This window comes from Diadema antillarum, unplaced genomic scaffold (assembly GCF_040938485.1).
Source record: "Diadema antillarum isolate AM-2024a unplaced genomic scaffold, OU_Dant_1.0 seq00000512_RagTag, whole genome shotgun sequence".
Lineage (NCBI taxonomy): Eukaryota > Metazoa > Echinodermata > Echinoidea > Diadematoida > Diadematidae > Diadema > Diadema antillarum.
In genome coordinates this window covers 229,873-253,787 of record NW_027271466.1, presented here as the reverse complement: position 1 = coordinate 253,787, position 23,915 = coordinate 229,873, and the positions used below count along the sequence as shown (strand labels likewise).

The 23,915-nt window shown below is 37.2% G+C and overlaps 2 protein-coding genes and 1 non-coding gene across 4 annotated transcripts; 2 read left to right on the top strand and 1 right to left on the bottom strand.

The window, feature by feature from the left end:
- Positions 1–2,092: 2,092 nt before the first annotated feature.
- Positions 2,093–2,165, bottom strand: Trnas-gga (transfer RNA serine (anticodon GGA)). Its single transcript has one exon. It is a non-coding gene; the product is annotated as a tRNA-Ser (tRNA).
- Positions 2,166–6,527: 4,362 nt separating this feature from the next.
- Positions 6,528–9,335, top strand: LOC139734189 (uncharacterized). The gene is made up of 2 exons (XM_071644993.1): positions 6,528–6,588; positions 7,749–9,335. The coding sequence occupies exon 2, from the start codon at positions 7,846–7,848 to the stop codon at positions 9,097–9,099; it is 1,254 nt and encodes a 417-aa protein (XP_071501094.1). The 5' UTR covers positions 6,528–6,588; positions 7,749–7,845; the 3' UTR covers positions 9,100–9,335.
- Positions 9,336–16,589: 7,254 nt separating this feature from the next.
- Positions 16,590–23,889, top strand: LOC139734123 (uncharacterized). Of its 2 annotated transcripts, XM_071644939.1 has the most exons (7): positions 16,590–16,813; positions 17,584–17,908; positions 18,313–18,555; positions 20,639–20,716; positions 22,345–22,629; positions 23,104–23,313; positions 23,818–23,889. In XM_071644939.1, the coding sequence occupies exons 1-3, from the start codon at positions 16,714–16,716 to the stop codon at positions 18,401–18,403; spliced, it is 516 nt and encodes a 171-aa protein (XP_071501040.1). In that variant the 5' UTR covers positions 16,590–16,713; the 3' UTR covers positions 18,404–18,555; positions 20,639–20,716; positions 22,345–22,629; positions 23,104–23,313; positions 23,818–23,889. The 2 variants fall into 2 exon arrangements, with proteins under 2 accessions (XP_071501040.1, XP_071501039.1); XM_071644938.1 differs by lacking the exon at positions 23,818–23,889 and having other exon boundaries at positions 23,104–23,704.
- Positions 23,890–23,915: the final 26 nt, after the last annotated feature.

Sequence of the window (23,915 nt, the reverse complement as noted above, 5' to 3'; positions counted from 1 at the left end):
GTAGATAGGTGTCCGCGACCACTCGGCTCAGTTGAAGTCACAACCAATTCCAGCGTAATAAGTGTTTATGGCAAGAAAATGAAACCTACACAAAGTTGTGTATTAGAGTAATCTGAATCTGACATTTGAATGTGTTGAGAGCACAGGGGTTTTGCAATAAACCAAAGAGCTTGATCTTTTCGAAGCAACTTGTTGCAGGAACTCAATGTATGTAAACAGAATGGACTGTTAAAGATTCAACGCAGTGATCTACTCTATCAAGATTAAGTTAAGTAGCACAAAATGGATTATGTTATTTTCATCAGTAAAATTATGAGAGAAACAACGAATACTGGAGAAGACAAAGGCAAAAATAACGGACAGTAACATTTGGAACATTTGGAACGTTTCATCTGAAAAGAAGAAGACGATATTTCGCAGTCAGTCACTTAAATGTACATGTATATTATGAAGGTATTCGCTTACATGTATTTCAAGGAAATTGCAGAGGAACTATTCTGTATGTCACTATGAAGAAATTTCTGTACATCTGGACAACATTGTGCCTTAAGAGTGTATGAGCCAGTGCACTGCGTGAATGATAGCCTATATAGTCGAGAGGATATATATTCTTCTGTTTGACTGAATTATAAATGCAATTATGGTGGAAAATAGATCTCAGAGTAGTCTGCATATCTGTGTTCTTATAATACAGAAAGATAAATACAATTATACCAATAATGACAGTAATAGTGTCAACTTCTATAGCGCAACAATTCATCAAAAGTACTGAAAGATTTAGAAAGGGAACAAGAAGATGATGAAGAAGAAGAAGTATGTATTCCTTTTTATACAATATATCAAACAGATGTGATTCCACTGAGGATGACTGCAATAAATATTCCTATTATTCAACGAAGTCTCTTTCACTTTCGGATTAACGTAGCCTCAGATGTACAAGTTTTGCGTTTTAGAAAGAGCTAACCTTCGTAATCACAAGCATCAACCACAGGCACGTAATCGAAACGTTTTTAATTCATTTCCTAGCAGTAACAAACAATCTTAATGAACATAATTGTATTCTGAAAGAATTAGTCGGCAGAATATTGTTTTTTCTCGTGTTGGCATTGTCCTGTTCTTCTAGACATGTAATCCAACGTTTCTCTCACCTCTAATCCCTCCTTCTCCTCCCCCATTGATCTTAAAATTACTTGTGGACACACACAAATTGGAGCACAAACACAGACGAGAACACACAGAAAGAATAATGATTGAAACTTATTGACAAATCGCCTTACATCGATGTAAATATACACTGAATTGATAGTTTTAGTTGTAGCCATCATGGGCGTACATACTCGAGCAGGATTCGAACCCACTACCTCCTGATCTCAGGACAGGCGTCATCTCCACTAGACCACCGAGCTTCCGCCCGACAGCAAGTGTTGGTTCTAATCCTTACAGCATGCAGCGGGTACTGCGTATCGACGGAAGAATGTCGTGAATTTGAATATTAATGATGTCGTGCATCTACCCCTGATTTCCATAATTAGTCATATTGTGTTTTGTAGGCATTCTCTCCCATCCAGGTAACAAGTCAACATGTAGTCACCCTGGTAACGTAACACACGGAAAATGGGATTCAAACAACACGCTGCTTGGATCCATGGTAACCCTGGACTGTGACGATGGTTATGTGCTGAATGGAAGTGCAACCTTGCTGTGTATGCAGTCATTGTACTTGTCTGATGATGGTCGAACGAATTCTTCCCTTGTCTGGAACGCATCAACCCCTTATTGCCAGGCAGTTGAAAGTAAATATGCCACCTATCAGACAACGTTTCCTTTTGACGTTCACATAGCCTTAATACATGGAATAGTTTTACAAACAAGGGGCTCAGAATCGGACTATGATTTGAAAGTGGCGGGCAAGTTAAATATCATAATTAAATGATGACTTTCGGGAGCGTGTTGTCATAGCAAAACACTCAGAAAAAAAACTAAGTCTTTAACAATGTCTCGATGTCTTATACTCTATAATAATTATACTAATGATATATAATACTAATGTAATGGTAATAATTGTCTTTAGTTGTAGCCCTCATGGGCGTACATACTCGAGCAGGATTCGAACCTACGACCTCCTGATCTCCGGACAGGCGTCATCTCCACTAGACTACCGAGCTTCCGCCCGACACCAAGTGTTGGTTCTAATCCTTACAGCATGCAGCGGGTACTGCGTAATAATTCAAATTCATGAAATTCTTCCGTCGAGATGTTTTCATTGCAACTGAATGACAAATTGCCCTACATCGACGTACATCTCGACGGAAGAATGTCATGAATTTGAATATTAATGATGTTGTCCATCTACCCCTGATTTCCTTAATCAGTCATATTGTGTTTTGTAGGCATTCTCTCCCATCCAGGTAACAAGTCAACATGTGGTCACCCTGGTAATGTAACACACGGAAAATGGGATTCAAACAACACGCTGCTTGGATCTATGGTAACCCTGGACTGTGACGATGGTTATGTGCTGAATGGCAGTGCAACCTTGCTGTGTATGCAGTCCATGGACATGTCTGATGATGGTCGAACGACATCTTCCCTTGTCTGGAACGCATCAACCCCTTATTGCCTAGCAGTTGAAAGTAGATATGCAACCTATCAGACAACGTTTCCATTTGACGTTCACATAGCCTTAATACACGGAATAGTTTTACAAACAAGGGGCTCAGAATCGGACTACGATTTGAAAGTGGCGAGCAAATTAAATATCAGAATTAAATGATGACTTTCAGGAGTTTAATGTCATAACAAAATCTAAATCATGTAATAATGTCTTGATGTATTATATTTTTTATTGATAATACTGTATACACACCCCTATTTCTAAAATATAGAAATTCGACGAATTTACCGCCTAGTTTAATACCGCCTATATACCGCCTATTGTATGTGCAATCGAATTAGTGCAACCAAATGACACTCCAAAGAGAAACTTCTTGAATGTGGAAAATTCTTCAGAGTGATATAGCCTCTTAAAAAAGAAAAAAAGACTGGTTATATCATAATCTATCCTTTGCCCATTCTGGCTTACGTTGGTATTGATCATGTTGATACTGACAGACAGAGGGGGAGCTCCACATACACCCATTAACGAACACCTGTGTCTCTCTATTTCTATGCATGAAATAGAGCTGTGGCTTTGCACTGGGACATTTATAGATTTGTTATTATTTCATTACAGCAACCACAATAACACTACATTTTAATAGATATAAAAGAAAATTATATCACACTTACATCAAACTAACTGCCCACCAGTGTCGTTAAATGAAATTATTTGATTTTCAGAATTGCCATTATAGTATAAGGTCGTTAACAACAGCGAGGATTATCAATATTGTTTGTAGAATTACGTTTATATCGTGATATACCTTATATACTTGAATTGTCCCTGGTTCTACTAATTTTGTGATATCAACTTTCACAAATTCCAATGTCTGCGATAGACATTCCGTCCCTTCCTGAAAACGAGTCAAATTGTGATCACCCTGGTAACGCATCGCACGGAAAATGGCATTCAAATACGACACTGAATGGATACACAGTATTCACCCTGCACTGCGATGATGGTTATATCCTCAATGGTAGTGCAACATTGTTGTGCACCGACCCTTCCAACAATGGTCCACCCGCTCACTCATCAACCCCATCTTGTCGACCAGTTGAAGGTAATAATGTGCCCATTAAATGGTACGACAACTTGAAGAAGGACCTTATGCTGTAGTCGTCAAACAGAGAGGGAACTTTATTCCAGAGATTTATGAAAATATGTGGGCTTTTGCTGACAATAAAGGAGAAAAACTATAAAAGTTAAACATTTGTGATTATTAACAATCGGGAATCGAGTAAAGATGCTTATGCACGCCGAGAGGGAGAGAGAGAATGAAGAAGAGAGACAAGAGGTATAGAAGTAAAAGAGGAAATCTAGTCCAAATAAAAGTTAGCCTGATAACAAAGAGTAATATTTTCGAGATCAACGGTAAGAAATTTACTGAAATCGGATGAAAAATGAATAAGTTATGACATTTTGCAGTTTGCTAATTTCTGCAAAACAGTTCTTGTACAGTGAATGATAATTATGCAAATGAGTGAGCTGACCATACCCTCACAATTATCCATTGATCGTGTACAAAAAAAGACTCAAATTCAATGTTTCTGTCATTGAAGTCTGAAATAATATTGATGTTATTCCTGGTTGAATAACTACAGATCAGTTAGATATACGAGGATTTGAGCCTCGGGCATAATTTCGTTTGAATGAAAAACTGGAAATTTCACAATTTTATCTACAAACTATATGGTAGGTTTTGAGGGAATGACATGCTCACCTTGCCATTTGCATGATATTGACTGTTCAAGAAATGTCCCCCCCCCACACACACACAAGAAAATAGCGAAACTTCAAAATGCCATAACTGCCTTATTTTTCATCCGATTTCGATCAGAATTATACCGTTGAACTCGTAATATTTTACTCTTTCTTATCAGACTAACTTTTATTTGAACTTGATTTTCCCTTTAATACAATGTCTTCATTGCTTTACGTGCAAGCATAATTGTGCTGAAATTGAGGAAACTTCTGAAGGGCGTTAAATGTTCGTAAACATTATACTGCAACTATTATCATATAATAATGCCATTCAGGTATACAGTTCAGTCATCCTTATTATATGGACTAGTTGAGGTGAGAACTTGTAATTACAAATAGATGCAAAGCATTTTAGAGCGTAATGTACGCGAATTGTATAGGCCTACGAGTTTCATTGATTTTTCGAGAAAAAAAAACATGTTGAGATAGAGCATTGAATCTTTCTTCACTTTTCATTGGGCACGGCGTTATACACTGAGAAGGACTATAGATATGTTGGCATGCACGATTGTCAGCAGACAAATATGAGAGTGCTTAGAATTATAATCTTGCCTTCTACATAGGATTAACCACGTCATTTACCGGGGCATTCACAATGCCTTCCATAATCATTCTCTCAGTACAAGGTAATACACCGAAATGTGGTCATCCTGGTGACGTCTCGCACGGAAAATGGGCTTTGAACACCACGCGGCTTGGATCCATAGTAACCTTGGACTGTGATGAAGGTTACGTCATCGGTGGCAGTGCTACATTGCAGTGTGTGGCGTCATCCAATGACAACACTTCGACACACCAACCAGTGTGGAACGCATCTATCCCAATTTGTCAAGCAGTTGAACGTAAATTTACTGGAATATAAAGTATTGTACAGATATATAGACGCCTTCATGTGAAGCTGCTATCAAAACCTACTCGACCTTCAATTGATGCTTGTCGTTTCCTAAATGTGTGTGTGTGTGTGTGTGTGTGTGTGTGTGTGTGTGTGTGTGTGTGTTGAGTATTTCCATTACTTCACCTGTTCTCTATAAGAACCTGCCGGACTCCTGCATAATGCATGAGAATTTAAATATCGGGTTAGATGCTTGAAAGCAAGTAAAGTACACTCGCAGACTTCTGTTTTAGTCCTCCTCGAAGGGCCAAGAAATGGCTTGGCAATGATGGGCGCACTACTGATGTAAAAACAACAACAACAACAACAACAACAACAACAAAACAAAGCAAAACATATAGCTTCAAGATTAACATGTCGGCAGCCTAATCCACTGACTTACAAATAGCTTCTCTTGAGTTCCGCTAATGTTTATAAAAATTTCTCTTTATAAGTGAACTAAATGTAAACTGGAAACTGCAAGTTCCAGAATGCATAACTTCCCGTTCACTAACTCCCGTTCACCATGTTCACAGGCATTGACATCATTTTGTCTTGTATACTAGCGCTTTCGAAAAGAGTAAAGTACTGGCACTTCTTCATGTGATTAACTATGTCGTTATTATCCGATGTGATGTAAGACACGTGAAGTCGTTATCCTTAAAATTTGTATCATGTAGTACAGGTTTAGTGTGGCACTCAACTTCATACACTCGCAGTGTCATACAAGTACATGAATCATTATGTGTGTGTGTGTGTGTGTGTGTGTGTTTGTGTGCGTGAGTGAGTGAGTGTCTGCGTGTGAGTGTGTTTGTGTATCTAAAGATATAATGGTATGATGCTGATAATGTGTACCAAACGCTTTCATCTCGAGAAGATTAAAGACAATGGATGTAGTAGGATACCAGCTGGGTCGTAGCAGCTTTCAACCTGTAATATCTTCCTCAGCTTGATTGTCTGTTTATACAAACATGGGTGGAATAGAAGTTCGAACATAAAAAGTCTTATGGAATAATGAACATAATTTATTGATTGAGTGTGATTTTATCATAACGACTTCAGGACAGGGAGAAAGTGGTATGAATATATTTGACAGTTATAAAGCGTAAAACAATGGAAGATACTAAATAAACATGAATATAATGGACATATTATGAGGACAAACGTCTAATGTATCTCCATTTCTGTACCCTTTAGAAACTGTTCCCCATCTGCTGATACCGCTGACGGCTTCAATACTGATATTCATCAGCCTGCTTTTCCTTATCACGGCTTGCTGTTTATATCGCAAAAAGAGGTATAGTCTTTTCTTTAAATCTGTTTGTCTGGTTTAAGTCAGTTCTTGTCAGTGATTCAGTCATCTTAAAGACCGCTGGTCACACTGTTGACCAGTCACTCTGGTCACACTGGTGTGAGAAACACCCTATTTCAGTCATCTTCAGAATATTTAGCAAAACGTCAGCAGTAGAGTGCCTTGAATTTAGCGGATAAAAAGCCCCGTCACACTATAGCGTATAAATCAGCGAATGCCTAGCGAATCACTAGATTATGATTCACCTACGAGTTAGTCCTACTGAGCAATGTTTGTGATATCATCCCGTCCTCTGTACTGAAGGCAAATTATTTTGCCCCTCGGACTGTCGAATGGAACATAACGTGGAGGTCCGATATTGTGTGAGAGAGTCACAAGCCATATACGTTTTAAAGATCCAGCTTTAATCATTCATCAACCAATTTTTCAGATGGAAAATGAAACGAAATGAACAAATGAATGCATGAACAAGTCAGGGTATTAAATAAAACTACTTTTTCGTTCTGAGCGCAGAGAAAAATATTAGAGAAGAGCAAAATAAATTGTGTACAGAACTGTGGAGGAAAAAAAGAGTGGCAAAAGTTTTCCCTGTCTTTGTTTCAATATGTATATATATATATATATATATATATATATATATATTATATATATTATATATTATATATATTATATGCATATATAAAGAGAAAGAGAGAGAGAGACAGACAGACAGACAGATTGACATACGGAAAGAGGGAGAGGGAGAGAGGGAAGGGAAACAGTGTTAAGTTGCTGAAATTATCTCTTTACGTAAGAACCATACCATAACATGATAATCACACAGCATCTTACTCAGCTTCTGATGACATAGCATTGATTACAGGGATTACATTGTAAAAGTCCTTGTCCGTTGTGATTCGTTTTGATTTGATTAATCATGTTGCTCGTCAATTTTCAAATTGCAATGGCGAATAAACTGTTGGGATATCGGTTTCACATAATGCACACATAAAAATATTAGTTTCGTCGATATTCTGCAATGTTTCTAAACTGAGATCTGATCTCCTGGAGATATAAATAGATCTGAACATAGGATACGTTTCGTTGACAGTAATTTCTTTCCCATGTCATTTTTCACGTATATACTATGATATTTTTCATTGTAGATATAAACCACCATCCCATCCAGACCAGGCCGATAATGACGTAGCTCCTGGACCTGGTAGTCGCGCTAACAATGCTGCTTTCCCACTTTACACCTTGATGCCTACCGTCAGCCATACCGCTAGCTCTGAGGGATATCCCGTCCCTGCAAGAGCTGAAAACTCTGCAATCGATCAAGATCACGTTTACCAGGATGCTGACGAGGTACGCAGAAAAGTTACCGAAACGCAACGAATCTCAGAAAGTAATGTTTTGGTAGAGGGCAGATGGAATCATGGCTCGTCCATTGAACACCTACCTTTTACAAGTGACCAATCACTTGGAGCAGAATGCCAACTGGAAACATCTCGTCTAATGCCATCGAGTGGAGATGAGGGATATGAACAATTGAAATTCCCTTTCACTGTCACATCTGGCCAAGGGACTCCGATGAAGCAAGCCCGTCTGTTTGACTCAACAGAGTATAACTCACTCAAATCTACGAGGGGTCCTACTATCGACCATCATGGCCATGCAACGGACTTTTCTTCGGCATTCGACTCCGATGACTACAGCCAGCTGAATCCTCCCCAACAGTCTGTCAGGAGAGGATGCGTTTACAAGAGCAATGAGAGCGCAGAAGAAATGGCCCCAAATTCTGTTGCGTCACCAAGGACATGCGAGCAGCTGTACGCCAAAGTGCAGAAGAAACGAGGTGGACTTTCTGAAAAAGATGACTCCACTGAAGCACACCAAAGCACCACAGAAGAACTCTATGCAACGGTAGATAAGACAGGCGATAAGTTCCCAAAGAAGGATAGCACTGTTTCAGCACGTAAGCTTGAGGAACTGTACGCCAAAGTGGACAAGCAGGTAAATGGAACGTCGACTAAAGAAAATAGTTCCATTGGCGAGCAAGAACAGACCCAATCAAGCATAAATGGCGCCGAGACAGCACCTGTAGATCTCTATGTAAATGTGGATATTATGAGAGGAGGAAATTTCCTCCAAGAGGATAACTCTGTTCCATCATGTATGATCGATGAACTGTACGCCAAAGTGGACAAGCAGACAGACGGACGTTCAAAGGAAAATTGTTCCGTCGGCAGGAAGGGAGAGACAACGAAAGACGGAAATAGCGCCGAGACAACATCTGTAGAACTCTATGTAAATGTGGATAAGCGAGATGGAGATTTCCCGAAGGAGGATAGTTTCCCGTTGGCACGTGGGTGCGAGGAACTTTATGCGAAAGTAAATAAGCAGAGAGATAGAAATTCAAACGGAAGAGGCTCCTTTGACGGGCACCAGGGCACCACAGGAGAAGAAAACATTTCGGAGAGCGCAGCTCTAGAGCTCTATGCAACAGTGGACTAGAGAGGATGAGAGTAGCCCGAGTAGTTAAGCATTTTCGTCATTATTACCCTCTTAGGTCCATTTTGTTAGCATGCAGTTGTCTAATTCTGCAGTATAGTGACAAATGACAACGAGAACGTTAACATCTCTTAAAGCACCGCTTCTCAACCGGTGGGCCGCGAGGTTCTCTAAGTTGGACCCCGATGTCGGCCTATAATTGGTTAAAAAAGATTCTCATTTGATCTAATTGGCATAAAACAAAACAAAGCAAAACAAAAGAAGCAAGAGCTATAGCTTGCCTTGGGTTAGAAAAGGTTGAGAAGCACTGTCTTAAAGGGCAGGTTCACCTTCATAAACATAAGGATTGAGAAAATGCAGCAATATAAGTAGAACACATCAGTGAAAGTTTGAGGAAAATTGGACAATCGATGCAGAAGTTATTAATTTTTAATTTTTTTTGTGTTGGAACCGCTGGATGAGGGGACTACTAAAGCTTGTGAGTCATATGCGTACAACAGTATAAAGAAAATGTAAAGAAAATTCAACATATTTTCACTTTTTTTTCGCATAATAAAAGACCACTTGACTTGCCTCTTTCTAAAGGCAGGGGGAATAATATTACCCATAACATATGTCGGTAACGAGTCAAGGGAATGTGTACTTTTTTTCAAAAGATGAAATTTTTTGAAATTCTCTTTATATTTTCCTTATATTGTTGTACGCATGTGACATCTAAGTCATTCATACACTGCAGTAGTCTTCTAATCCAGCGGTTACTGCACAAAAACTTCAAAAATTCATAACTTTTGAACGGATTGTCCGATTTCCCTCAAACTTTCAATGATGTGTTCTACTAATATTGCTACATTCAGTCAATCCTTATGTTTATGAAGGTGAACTTGTCCTTTAAATAATGAGCAATTTGTATCATCAGTAAGGTTTAGGGTTATTAGGACGATGTTGTATATAAAATCATAATCACAGTGAGTATGCGTACATAAGATCTGTGAAGGTCATTTAGAAAAATATTTTTTCCCCTACTCATATTCATCAATGATTGCTTTTCAAATGCATTTTAATCTGTAAATACTTTTTTATTTACTCAAGATAATACGTACGGACACATGCATGTATGAAGATGTGCTTTTTATCTCTTTCTCTTTATAGAGTGGACAATCTGTAATAATTTGATATAAACAATGAAACCTATGACACCCAGACTTTCTTGTTATAAGGGGCAGCTGAATGTTTTTATGTGCTGGTAGGGGCGAGGGGTGTGAGATATTAGTCCTGAATGAAAATTTTTAAAAAGTTTATTTCACTTTTTCCCAGCAGCTTTACAATCATGACATAATTGAAAATGATCAAACATTGGCTAATTTATAGATATATTTTAGAGCTAAGGTAAATCATCAAGACGAGTAAAACGATAACAATAAAACAGGTTGAGCAGAGCTGTAGTTCATACCTTCTACTAATCATGTAAATGCCATTTTAAATTTCGGAAATATTTATGTGGAATTTGATGTTATCAGATATGGAGGAACACCTGATTTTCTGCCTTCATTCTCGATGGCATGACAAACAAGGTCCGCCATGGCGCCTATAATTATGAAGAATATAAATGGATTAAAATGGCGCTAGGTGAAAGGCGATACAATTAAGTTGTCAATCGACAAGATGTTACAACCTTGTGCGATGTACAGTCAGCAAATGGTAAGTTAGTAACCACTGTGTATATATTTGAATTTCCCAACATGTAAGAATGAAGCTACCAGCAAAGTGTTGCACTGACAATGCTTTTATTTTTACCTCTGTGTGTAAGTTTATGGGGGGGGGGGAGACTTGATCCCCTTAACGCCATGGTCTCTTTTCAATTATAGGTCGATGGTTATGGAATGCAAAATAGATTTTCTCTGTTTACTTTGATGTTTAATGGGAAGATAAAGAAATAATGTGGAAATATATGTGTCTGTATTCCGTGATCCCTCGCATTTATCCCAAAGTTGAATTATCCTACGGGTTTATGCCAGGTTTAAGTGCGTGCGTGTGTGTCACACACAAAGCTCACTGCTATAGCTTCTGACCATCCGAGCATTGAGAATTTAGGGTTTCTGGGACAAACACTGAACTAGGTCTTTCTATTGCTCAGTCAGTAGAACACCGGGCTACCAATCCGGAGGTCTCTGGTTCGAATCCCGATGGAATCCCATTTTCTTTGTTCAATTTTCCAATAATAAATCATATTCATTTCTGGTCAGTTTTCCTCTGTTTACCTTTGTTACATACTCAAAAAGCTGCATCACTTCGGTGATCCCTCGCATTTATCCCCAAGTTGAATTATCCTTCGGGTTTATGCCAGGTTTAAGTGTGTGCGTGTGTGTCACACAAACACACTGCTATAACTTCTGACTATCCGAGCATTGAGAATTTAGGGTTTCTGGGACGAACACTGAACTAAAGCTTTCTATAGCTCAGTCGGTAGAACACAGGACTAGCATACGGAGGTATCGGGTTCGAATCCCGATGGAATCCCATTTTCTTTGCTCATTTTCCACTGTCTGTATGATACGTGTAAAGCTTTTGATATGAATTAAGTGCGTTAGATTGCTCGTACGAGATTGGTTGTTTTGTTGTTGTTTTTTTAAAGGAAAAACCATTGAATTACCGTATGTTTTAATGTATAGATTTTGGCTTGAGTATTTGTGCACTCCACCTGACATTTCTATCTGTAATAATTGCCAACAGAAGCTTAGAAACGTATAGTCAGTAGTGCTATAGCTTTTGCGCACCTAGTGGTTCAAGTACAGTGACTCTTTCTACTCAAAATCTGAGCAAACTGTCATCCTTAATATTTACTGAGCATGTTTTCTTGTTTAGAAGTTGCGATGTTCACGAGAATTCTAGTTTATTCCGTAAATTAGTAAGTTAGTATCTTGTAATCAAGAAACAACAGCCATAAAAGCAGAGCACGTGTGAAAACGCCAAGAAACATATTCTACCCCAACCGTGTATATAGATTCTAACAACTTCTCTTTCGTATTACGTAAAGTTTCACAACTGTTTATGCCAAAATACAAACTTCAGGACTTGGTGCACGGCTTATCTTTCTTTCTTTTTGTTTTCTCGGTGATATTGGAATAATAAAGAAAAAGGCAAATCGGAATAAAGTACGCTCTTGTGAATACTGCAAACTGGCCGCGGTCTGCCCTATTCTTAAAGTATATCCATATGAATTCTCTCTCTCTCTCTTTCTACATATTGAATATATATATATATATATATATATATATATATATATATATATGTGACCGTGCACCTCGAAACGAACATAAAGTCGCACACACTGATTTTGCGTGAGGACTGAAAATAAGAGAAATGGGTCAACCTAGCCGAACTTGACTTTTTCACATTTTCTGAAAGAGCGGGTCTTCTTTTACATCATGCTAAAATTTGGTATCATAAAACGGGCAGGAAAGTGTGGTTTTTTTAGCAGTTTATCTCGAACATTTTTGGTAGATGTGATTAGGTGTGTCTTTAGAATCCCTTTTTCATTTCTGAAAAACCTTGTCCACACTCGTCACTTTCAACTCTAATAACTTTTGAAAGGATATAGTGCTGCTGCTTTGAAAGTTGGCATTAATTATGGACAGAACGTGTTAATGAGGCATGCTTAATTTCAGTTTAATCTGATACTCCCTTCATTGTTGTTACTCTGGTGGTTTACTTCCTGTTTTTTGTCCCATTCATTGCACAGCCAGCACGGTTTGGTAAAGATTAAGCTCTTGAATAGACACTGTACTTCAGAGCCTCTTTTCTCAGTTCACACTTTTCCTGAGTTTGTACTTTCTTTCCAATATTTAGAAAGGTTAGGAGAGTCCATTTGATTTGAGTTATACACCATTTTAAAGCTTAAAGTCTGCTCTTTCAGAACATGGTTTTAACTAAAAATTCATGTCTGGCGACTTTTTGTTTGTTTTGAGGTGCAGGGTCACATATATAGTATAATATATATATATATATATATATATATATATATATATATATATATCCGTTTGGTATATATCCGTCGGGAATATGTAGTTTGTTGAGGATTGAAAAGTGCTCAATGCTGTAAAGCAGAGCATATTAGGCGTACCTGTGTTTTGGTGCCTTGTCTGCTACCGGCGGTTTCACGCTGTCGCGATCCTCAGGCAGACTGACAAAGTGGTGTGTTTCTGTGCTCATGTGGCGCGGTGGATCGATATATATATATATATATATATATATATATATATATATATATATATATATATTATAGGCGTACCTGTGTTTTGGTGCCTTGTCTGCTACCGGCGGTTTCACGCTGTCGCGATCCTCAGGCAGACTGACAAAGTGGTGTGGTGTGTTTAATCTTTGCCTAATATGCTCTGCTTTACAGCATTGAGCAGTTTTCAATCCTCAACAAACTACATATTCCCGACGGATATATACCAAACGGGTATATATATATATATATATATATATATATATATATATATATATATGCGTGTGTGACCCTGCATCACAAAACAAACAAAACGTTGCCAGACATGGATTTTTTTGTTAAGGGTATGTTCTGAAAGAGCAGATTTTAAGCTTTAAAATGATGTATAACTCAGCTCAAATGGACACTCCTAACCTATCTAAATATTGAAAAGAAAACACACACTCTGGAAAAGTGTGAACTGAGAAAAGAAGCTCTGAAGTACAGTGTCTATTCAAGCGCTAAATCTTTACCAAGCCACGCTAGCTGTGCGATGAAAGGGACAAAAAAAAAAACAGGATGTTGACCATCGGAGCAACAACAATGAAGGGATTATCAAATTAAGCTGAAATTACGCATGCTTTATTAACACCCTTTGTTTATAATTACCGCCAACTTTTAAAGCAGTAGCATTATTTTTTCTTAAGTTATCAGGGTTGAAAGTTAAGAGTGTGCAAAGGGTTTTTAAGAAATGAAAAGGGGACTCTTTAGGACACACCCTACAAAAAGTGCTCAAGAAAAACTGCCAAAAACACAATTTGCTGTCAGTTTTATGATCCTAAGCTCTAGCACAATAAAGATGAAGATTTACTCTCTCAAAAAATATGAAATACTCAAAACTGGCTAGGTTGACCCATCCCACCTATTTTCAGTCCTCGCACAAAATCAACGTGTGAGACTTTGTGTTCGTTTTGTGATGCACGGTCACATAATATACACTCTACCAAAAAAGTAAGTCCCCCCTAGCATTTTTGGATATATCTCAAAAAGTATTTTACCGATTTTCATAATTCAAACGGGAATGGATAGGGAATTTTATTAGTCATAACATGAATGGCATATCATTGCCACCAGATATCATGTTATGAGTAATAAAATTCCCTATCCACTCCCGTTTGAATTATGAAAATTGGGAAAATACTTTTTGAGATATATCCAAAAGTGCTAGGGGGAAACTTTTTTGGTTGAGTGTATACATGTTATATATCCGTTTCATGTCAGTTTCATTTCAAGTCAAACGTGCTGTGACGTCGATGAAATTGAAGGTGCAAGGTGGCTAAATGTGTCGATACATATATTAATTTGAGAAAAAAAAACTTGTCTGTTCATGTTGATATCAAAGTAGTATACTGCTAAAAGGACACTTTAAATGCCGATATGCCGAGTTATGGAAAGAAAATACTCATACGGATATGGTTTTGTCGCCCCAACAGCAATTATGTAGGCCTACACGCTAGACTCACACACAGTCATTATATATATATATATATATATATATATATATATATATATATATATATCATACACATACATATAATATTATATATATATATATATACATTGTATACAAATTCATATACAGTAAGACCATGAAGTAGGCAGAAATGAAATACGTAATGTAGACTATGAGAAAACGTGTCTGTAATCACGGGCTATACTATCTATACAGCCAAATTACGGGTTACATTACCGTTTCAGTTTCGATAGATTGTGATCATAATTACTCATCCCTTCAAGAAGTATTTTTCTAGGACGCTGTGAAACAATGCAAATACTGGGATGTTTTCAGAGAAAAGAGGGGAGGGGAGAATCATTGGTCAGACTTCAGAAATCATAATGTCGTTACATGGTTTGACTATTCCTACGAAGTTAGAAATTACGAAGGTAGAAATTACTCATATCAGAGCACACGTACTGCCCGGTCAAGTAAAAACAAAACAAATATGTTAACAGAAAGTAACGTATCTGACATGATAACAACACACCACTAGATTCCTTTATAATAATCAATCGCTTTGGAAGAAACCCTGTCCATTTACAAGAGAAAACTTCTCGGTGTTACTTTCACAGCATAATGGATACCAAACTATCCAAATTATTACTTTTATTCGGAATGCTGCCACTGTCCGTCACCGATCATGCCAATGTTTTATAATGAGGATTTAATTCACCAATTGCTCACACACTCTTTTTTCCTTACCACTATGGATTTCATCTTATTGATGTCTTGATTGTACTATATTGATAATCAAAACATTATCTCCTGTTTGAAAAGGTGCATTTTGCAAAAAAAAAGAAAAGAAAAAGAAAAAGAAGTACAGATTTTCCCCTCGTTAATACTACCATTTTTGTCGATATTTTCGTCTTGAAATGTCGGTGTGATTATATAAAGAAATCGCACTTCTATCTTCCACGGGTCAAACACTATGTACTTCCTGTCTAGGAAAACCAACGTAAGTGATGAAAAACGAATACAATGGCGGGTATATAATGGTACTCGAAAAAATACTAAGAGGGATGATGGCCCTCACAAGAGTGTCAATGCAGGGACTCGTATTCGTGATTTGAAGAATGTTATCATTGTGGTTTCATAATGAAACATAAGACAATTGTTTTTAAGTAGATTCCAGAAATGACTGCAATTGAAGGGTCCTGTATTAAGGCAGTGCCAATTGTACATGCTTTTAGGCTCTACTATGGAAAATCGTTTACATTTCTTTAAAGGACGAAAATATCGGTAGGACACTTTAATTTTGATTTTACGAAGTGATGAACGTTTGTTATTGTGGTGTAATGGATGCCTTCTATTTTGTTACAATTATATAGCCTCAATTTCAAATCGATCTTGAAAAGAACTTGATTTTTTACTTCGTTCTGAAAATCCATTCCCATCAAACCTGATAATCAGAAACAAAAAAGAAGGTTCGTATTTCGAACGTTTTTAATCAACACTTCTAAAAATGATATCCTCTTCTCAAAACCCCTCCCAATAACTTGTACTACAAATTGACACTAAAATCACCTTTAATTATTATAATGCTTAGTTGTCTACAGTTTCTTTTGTATCAGTAGACTTCAATGATTTGTTATTGTACCATGTCACTTGATCTATATCTTGAGTGTCGACACTTTAATGCGCACTGTCGTGCGCAGGGGAGCGAGCGGGAGAGACAGTCCAATTATTGCGTTGTATAGTTACTGATGCGACAAGTTGTAGTCAGAACAAAGACGCCATCTTGTTCAGTACAGATATTGGGTTAGAAAATTCTGCTTGAGGAGAAAGGTTGTTTATTCCACGCCAATAGATCATATTTGTGCTTAATGGTAGAGTTTGACTCTGAATAGCAAACATGAAGAATGAAGTCATGGCTCTCAGTTTAGCCAAGTGGATATTAATGACAATGGTGATAGGATTCTCGTTGCCTCCCCAAATTTCATCGGACGTGATAGGTATGTACTTATATACTTTCTTTGATGGTTTGTTTTTGAACCCCCACAATTATCCTAAAAAGGATATTATATATATATATATATATATATATATATATATATATATATATAATGTATGCACATATATTTTACCCATTTCCTGTCAGACGGAAAGCGATGACTTATTTTCATTTTAATCAAATTAATGGACTTCTAATTAATCGCAGAGCTGACATACCGGAAATTTGATAATTTTTAGCTTCACGTATCATCATAGACATACACTTTCATGCGCAAATTGGAAAATTCATCAGAGAGATAAAAATGCCATCAAATGACCCGATGCTAAACAAGCGGTTGTTAAGTTCGCAGATTAATAATGTATAAGGAGGGTTACACATTTGTCTAGATATTCTGTCCTAGTTGTTGTAAATCCGGGCAAGTTCAACGAAAAGAATCCTGACGGGTGCCTTTTGGGTAAGCCACTTTTAAAATACCCGCTCTAAAACATGAGTCAGAAAAGAAAGATGCATAGTTTGAAAGAAAAAAAAAATGTATCCAACTACGTTGCAGTCTAAGCAGTACACGTGCTTGTATAACACTCGAAATTGTTGTCTCTCTCGAAGCAACATGCCGCGTTGTTCTATACAGAATAAATCTGCCAAAATGTAACAGGCCTACCCTCTTTTGGCACGTTTCTGAAAAAAAAAATGATGAATAATACTTAATGTTAGATATCGTAGGTAAAATTTGTTTATATCTATTTCACTTATGTTCCCCACTGATTTCAGGTAAAACGTTCGACTGTTCGATGGGCTACACTACCTTTGCGATCCAGGCAGATAGCGTGATACGTGTAGTTGCCGACAGATGGGAAATACAAGCACCAGAGGGTCAAAGGATGGTTGTATGGCTACAGTCTATCAACAATGAGTACATAAAGGTTACTACGGAGGATGAGATTTCTACCACCAAGAGTGAGATTGAACTCGAAAATTTCAGCAAATCTCCTCCCATCTTTTCACTTGGCCACAAGCTGAGACTTAGACTATATATATCCGACCCGGAGATATATATATCCCGTGAGAGTCAACATCACCGCAACGTGTTTAACAGGTAACTTGTTCCTTTCTTCATGGGCGAGACATAATATTATTGTTATTGCTGTTATGACTACACGTGTAGTTTTGTTATCATAAACGCCTTCATGTTTTACACCGATTACTTTCATTTCAAATAGAACCATGGCCGTTAATTGACAAGTACCCTGCCATAATCATGTTTGATAAAATATTATGAACTGTTTGTTATAAACGCTAACCACCCTCAAGGAAAAAAGATCATACTAATTTGAGAATAAATGAATAATAAACTCTATCTCTTGAATAACATTTTGGCATTTATGAGTCCCCAGGATTCGCGTCATGTCACAACGTTTCTAACGCATTATTACAAGTGAAACTGTAGGGTTTATGTTTTACAAGAACATACCACTGTTATCTTTATAATGTAATTTTCAGGTACACAACTTTTGCCGTCTCTGAAACTCATCGGGGCACAGTCACCTTTCGACGTTCTCGAAGGTTTGGTACTTTTGCGATCCGCTACTGACAGCTTTGTTTGCCGTGATGGCTTTACCGAAAACGTTGCTGATTTGATCTGTGGTGCGCTTGGTTTTCCTTCATATCATACGCTTTCTAGCGCCAAATTGCCATCCTACATCAACCAAGGAGATTGGATTACGGTTGAAAGTTGTCCTGAATGTAAGTGAAACTTGTCCCAAAATTGTGTTCGGTTATAGCTCCTGATTGCGGCTGTTAAAAGAGGACAGAGTTTGGTGGTAACAAAAAAAAGAAAACAAAACATACTGTAGGTCATTATAGAACTGTGTAAATAAATTTATATCGTTTGTACCTTTGAAGCGGTACATGTTTAGAAATATTTTGTAAGGGGGAAATTGTCCTGAAACAACATTTCTACCTGATTTCTCCATCACTAGTTACATTACGAATACATTGTAATAAACATTTCAGTGTAATTAGACTGATCAAAATTGAGGTCTTAATAAATGGAGAAAATAAAGAAAAGACAAATAAGATGATATTTATTTTTCTTTAACAAATCTCTATTGGTTTTATGAAAAAATTATGCAAACATAATATTTTACCAAATTTTGGATTTTCATATCGAGAAACTATACAACTGGAAGATAATGTGATGGTAACGTTATCATTCATTGAATATTGTGAATAGTTTAATGCTGTTCGTGTATCATACACTCTAAGCCTTCAACAACTTTTCATTCCTTGCAGATTTAAATGTTTCAACACATAAACCTAACTCTTCAAACTACGTAAGTGTAATACGGTGGTGCGTAAAAAAAGAAGGTAATCCAAATTTGGAGGGCTACGATTTCATGTCAGTCATGCAGAGCGCAATGTTGGTTTTGTGGAAATGGGAACTCTGCCTCTTTTTAATGATACCTTCTTATGTTGATAAAATAATGTCATGCATAACTGAGCGGCTGAACTTGAAAGACAACAATGGCAAATTGCACTTTTTTCCAGGTTTGAGTGTTATCGTGAAGGAACAATGAATGTATCAATGGATGGATGATATCTTTCAATGAAAGTGGTCAAATTAAAAGGCCAGCCTGCATGACTGCATGTACGTGTTGGGTGCTGTTTGTTAGTCCGTAGGTTTGTTATTCCGAAGGTTCGTTAATCCGAAACACACAAATTCCCTGTACCTAGAGGTTCGTTAATCCGAAAATGAAAAAGGGTACGTTAATCCGAACATTTGTGGCGTTATTCTGAGGGTTCGTTATTCCGAAGATTCGTTAATCCGAAAATGAAATAGGGTTCGCTATTCCGAAGGCTTGTTTATCCCAAAATGAAATAATTGTTTGCTATTTCGGAGGTTCGTTAATCCGAAAATGAAATAGGGTTCGTTATTCCGAAGATTCGTTATTCCGAAGGTTCGTTAATCCGAAAATGAAACAAAGCTCGTCATTCCGAATTTTTGTTACGGACCCTTTATCATTTCGGATCAACGAACCTTCGGAATGACGAACATTCGGAATAACGAACCTTCGGAATAACGAGCTGTAACCTTTGGATTTAGGGTTATTTCGAACATTTTATGGTAGATAACCTTCAACATGGCCACGTTATTGATAACTTTGTCGCTCCGACAAAGGCTAACCCATTGTCCATTTTGTTCTCTTCATATTATATTCAAGACATGTTTTTTTCACTGCAAGCTATGTGTTGAATGTGAACAGAGGAAAATGAACGGTGAGGGTTGGCCTTTTTGGAAGTGACCAATTTATAGAACAGCTGGCCTTGTTACAGATTACGACCATAAAATTTTAGAAAAAACCTGAAACATTATATCAAACACAAACCTGCATTTATACAGGTTGACCTATTTATTTGGTCTCTTTCAATGACAGATCTCATTGACAGATATCCATTGTTCCTTCATAATTGTGACACTCAAACTTGGAAAGAGTGCAATTTGTCATTGTTGTTTTTAAAGTCCATATGCTCAGTCATGCATAACATTTTGTCGACAAAAATATGCACCAATGGAAAGAAGAAGATTTTTATTTTCTTTCCACACAACTAACATTGTGCCCTCCATAGCTGACAACTATGAAATAGTAGCTCTCCAAAGTAGGAATACCCCTTTTTTTATACGCATTGGATAGAGCACGTGCAGTTTTTTGCCCTTCCAATAGTCAAAGCAATTCCAACATGAAAAGCCTCCAAGTTTATGTGAACTCGATCTTTGCTGAAGAAATAAAAAGAAAAAAATAAGTTTCTTCTTAATTTTGTTACACAGATTCGCGAAGTTTGGTTAATTGCTTGTGGAGAAGTACTGAATGTCCGTCTCAGAGAGCAGTGTATTTGAAATGCAGAGGTGAGAAAACGTATTGAAACGTTTACAGATTATTTTTGTCTTTACATGATGCGTTGCAAAAGGGTATAGAACTATGAATAGAATGTGTTTGATGAGTGTGCCAACTATCAGCTTAAAGGGATGGTACAGTTTCGGTTGAGATGGGGCTTCAGATTTCCAACGTCTTTTGAAGATTTTTTGTGTGTGTGTGTGTGCGTGTGTGTGTGTGCGTGTGTGTGTGTGTGTTTAGATTATGAGAAATGTAATTATGACAGAGCATAATTCTCAAAGGAATGCAAAGTAAATTTGATGAAGATTTGTTTTAAAATGTCTGAGATATCCTAAACAAAGCAATCCTAATTTAAGATGTGACCTACCTTGTATTAGAATTGTGTTGTTATTTTACTTTGTTATTGGATAGCTCAGACAGTTCAAAACTGATTTTTATCAAATAAAGTTTGAATCCTCTTAGAATGGTATGCTCCCTGACATTTCACAAAGTGGTTTCGAAATATCTCGCAGTGTTTTATGCTGAATGTTCACATCAACTAATGCCATACCACCCCTTTAAGTTGATAATCCTATCATTGTGAGTGCAAAGGAGATTCATACACGTGTATCCTGTTTATTGTCCTATTCATTGCACTGAGCACCACTGGATGTGATGAAGCCCTTGCATTATAAACTTTAAACTTGAATGCGTCTTTTCTCATCATGCACATTTACAGAGGCTGTACATTCTTTCCGTTATTTTCATGAGTTATGAAAAAAAAATGTATTGAGTTATATGCTATCCTAAGGCTTAGAGTGTTTTTTTTTTTTTCAGACTCTATACTAACGATTAATGACTGCCAACTTGTGGTTTTGCGATGCAGGGTTACAGTTGCAACTCTGATTACTATAACAAATCCAATGTTGCAGGATGTCTGAGACGGTACTATAAGTTTCATAAACCGTTATGTATATGTGTTTTAATTCCATGAAACACTCATATACTGGAACACAACCACATTGAAACACGCACAAACCAAAGTGCCTCTCAGATAATCATGTGGGAATGATGTCCATGATATATTCGAGAACAAGTCATTAACAGTTCGGTCAGACACTCCGTATTCTTTCCTTCGGTTAGTGTTAAATTAAATTTGCTGGAGCGAGTTTGAATTGGCTATGGAATCAGGACATTACAGATTTTGTTGTTGTTGTTTTTGTAAACTAATATCTTCGATCACAAGAAAACAAAAATAACTCTTGGAAGTTGAAAGAAAAGTAGTAAAATTTATAAGCATATAACTGTATAAATCAGTGTGATTATAATATCAATATACTATATTATTAACCTTGTCAGAAAGTTCAATATCGATCTCAAATGAACACTATAGAACTGTAATAGTATAATAGCCTACATTTTGAATTGTACCGTGTGGTTTCTTTAAATTTTCATTCTTTTCACGTCAATTTAGCCATGACGTTTTCGTTTGAGAAATCGCACATTTCTTATGCCCAAAATACCCAAACAAAAGAAAGTTCTTTTTATTGCCAGTCAAGCTGTATACAAGTACTGTACTTTTTGAAACGTGTGCATTAACACCTCGAGAATAAAACATACATGTAAAACATATTCTTGCCTATACGTATTTTCCCCTCAGAGCCCGGGTATCTCGGATGTTACAAGAAACTGTCGAGTTCGCAAGTGAATACTCTAAGTCGGAGTTTCCCCAGACATACCGTCGAGCACGACCTGGAGTGTGTCTCCATGTGCCGAGAACAAAGACAATTTGCTGACGTAGCTGTTCTACATCGCGGCGATTGCGTGTGTGTCCCATCGAATTCATTTGCCAGCATATCCTCTTCTGAAAACAAAATTCACGAGTGGACATGTCCTGATAGAGATGAACTGGATTTCAAATCTACTGTGTGTTATGCGTTTAATGGTAAGTTTAAGTGTTTTTGCTGTATGAATTCGCATACGTTTCGATATACATCAAAGAGATAGGTCGAATCTACTAAAAAAGTAAGTAATTAATATCAATCATTCTAATCATATCGATCCATTTTCCTCCCTTTTTTTGGGGGGGGGGGGGCGTAAGAGTGTTTTACTTTAATATTTTAGGGACGTTGTGTTTTGAATTAAGCGTCTTTCTTCCAAATTATATTCCATCACGTTTTACCTTAACTTTTCTATCGCCCCAATGCCTTTGTTTAGAATTGGTAGAAATATCAACATTCCGTCTGAAGAGCTGCTCATTCTAAGCACTAAACTTTAATTCAAACAGAAACTTTGTGTGGCTACATGTGATATGGACATCAGTAATCAAATTTATAGCTTGTGTAATAGTGATTCAAAACATGTTTTTGAGCCTCATACCTTCATTCAAATTTTTCTCACCTGCGGTTGCCTATTGTAGTTTCCTATGGTTTTTGCGAACAACTTGACAGCGTTGAACACGGACAATGGGATTCAAACATCACGTGGTTTGGTTCGACGGTATCTCTCACCTGCGAGGAAGGTTACCCCATCAATGGCAGTGCTACACTGCAGTGTGTGACACTACCTGGACAGTCGACTTACTTCCCCGTTTGGAACTCGTCGGTACCATCTTGCGAAGAAGTGGAAAGTGTGTTTCCAGTCTCATATTCAATTTCTTTTAAACTGCATGCACACACTGAACGCATGGCGCTCTCACTTTAAATGAAAATAGGTGTTACCTTGCACAGCTCAGAAACAATAGATAAAGGTGAGCATGTTTATATCAAATTCTAAGCAAACTCAGCAACATATTAGCCCATCGAAACCAGGGAATCACTGTGCCCTTTCTTCTCACGCTTGGGATGCCTCCCGACAAATCTCTCTTCAAATGGAATTATTAAGACCACAAATACACTTAGGGATAGAAAATTATTGACAAAATGAATAAATTGATATGGGAAAGAAATCTTCAGTTGAGTTTTGGGCATTTATTGCCCTTTCACCCTAGAGCAATTAAAAAATGTCATCATCACATAAAACATGACCCTATAAAAGACGAAATGTTTTTATATTTCATTTAATTGTTATAGCTGCATAATGACTGTGATTGACACAGTCCTTTCTTTCTCTCCCTACTTTGCCGCTTTATCAGCTTTTGAAGAATTATGTGATCATCCTGGTAAAATATCGAACGGGGAATGGAACTTCAACGTAACGTCACTAGGATCTTCAATAACTCTCACTTGCGAT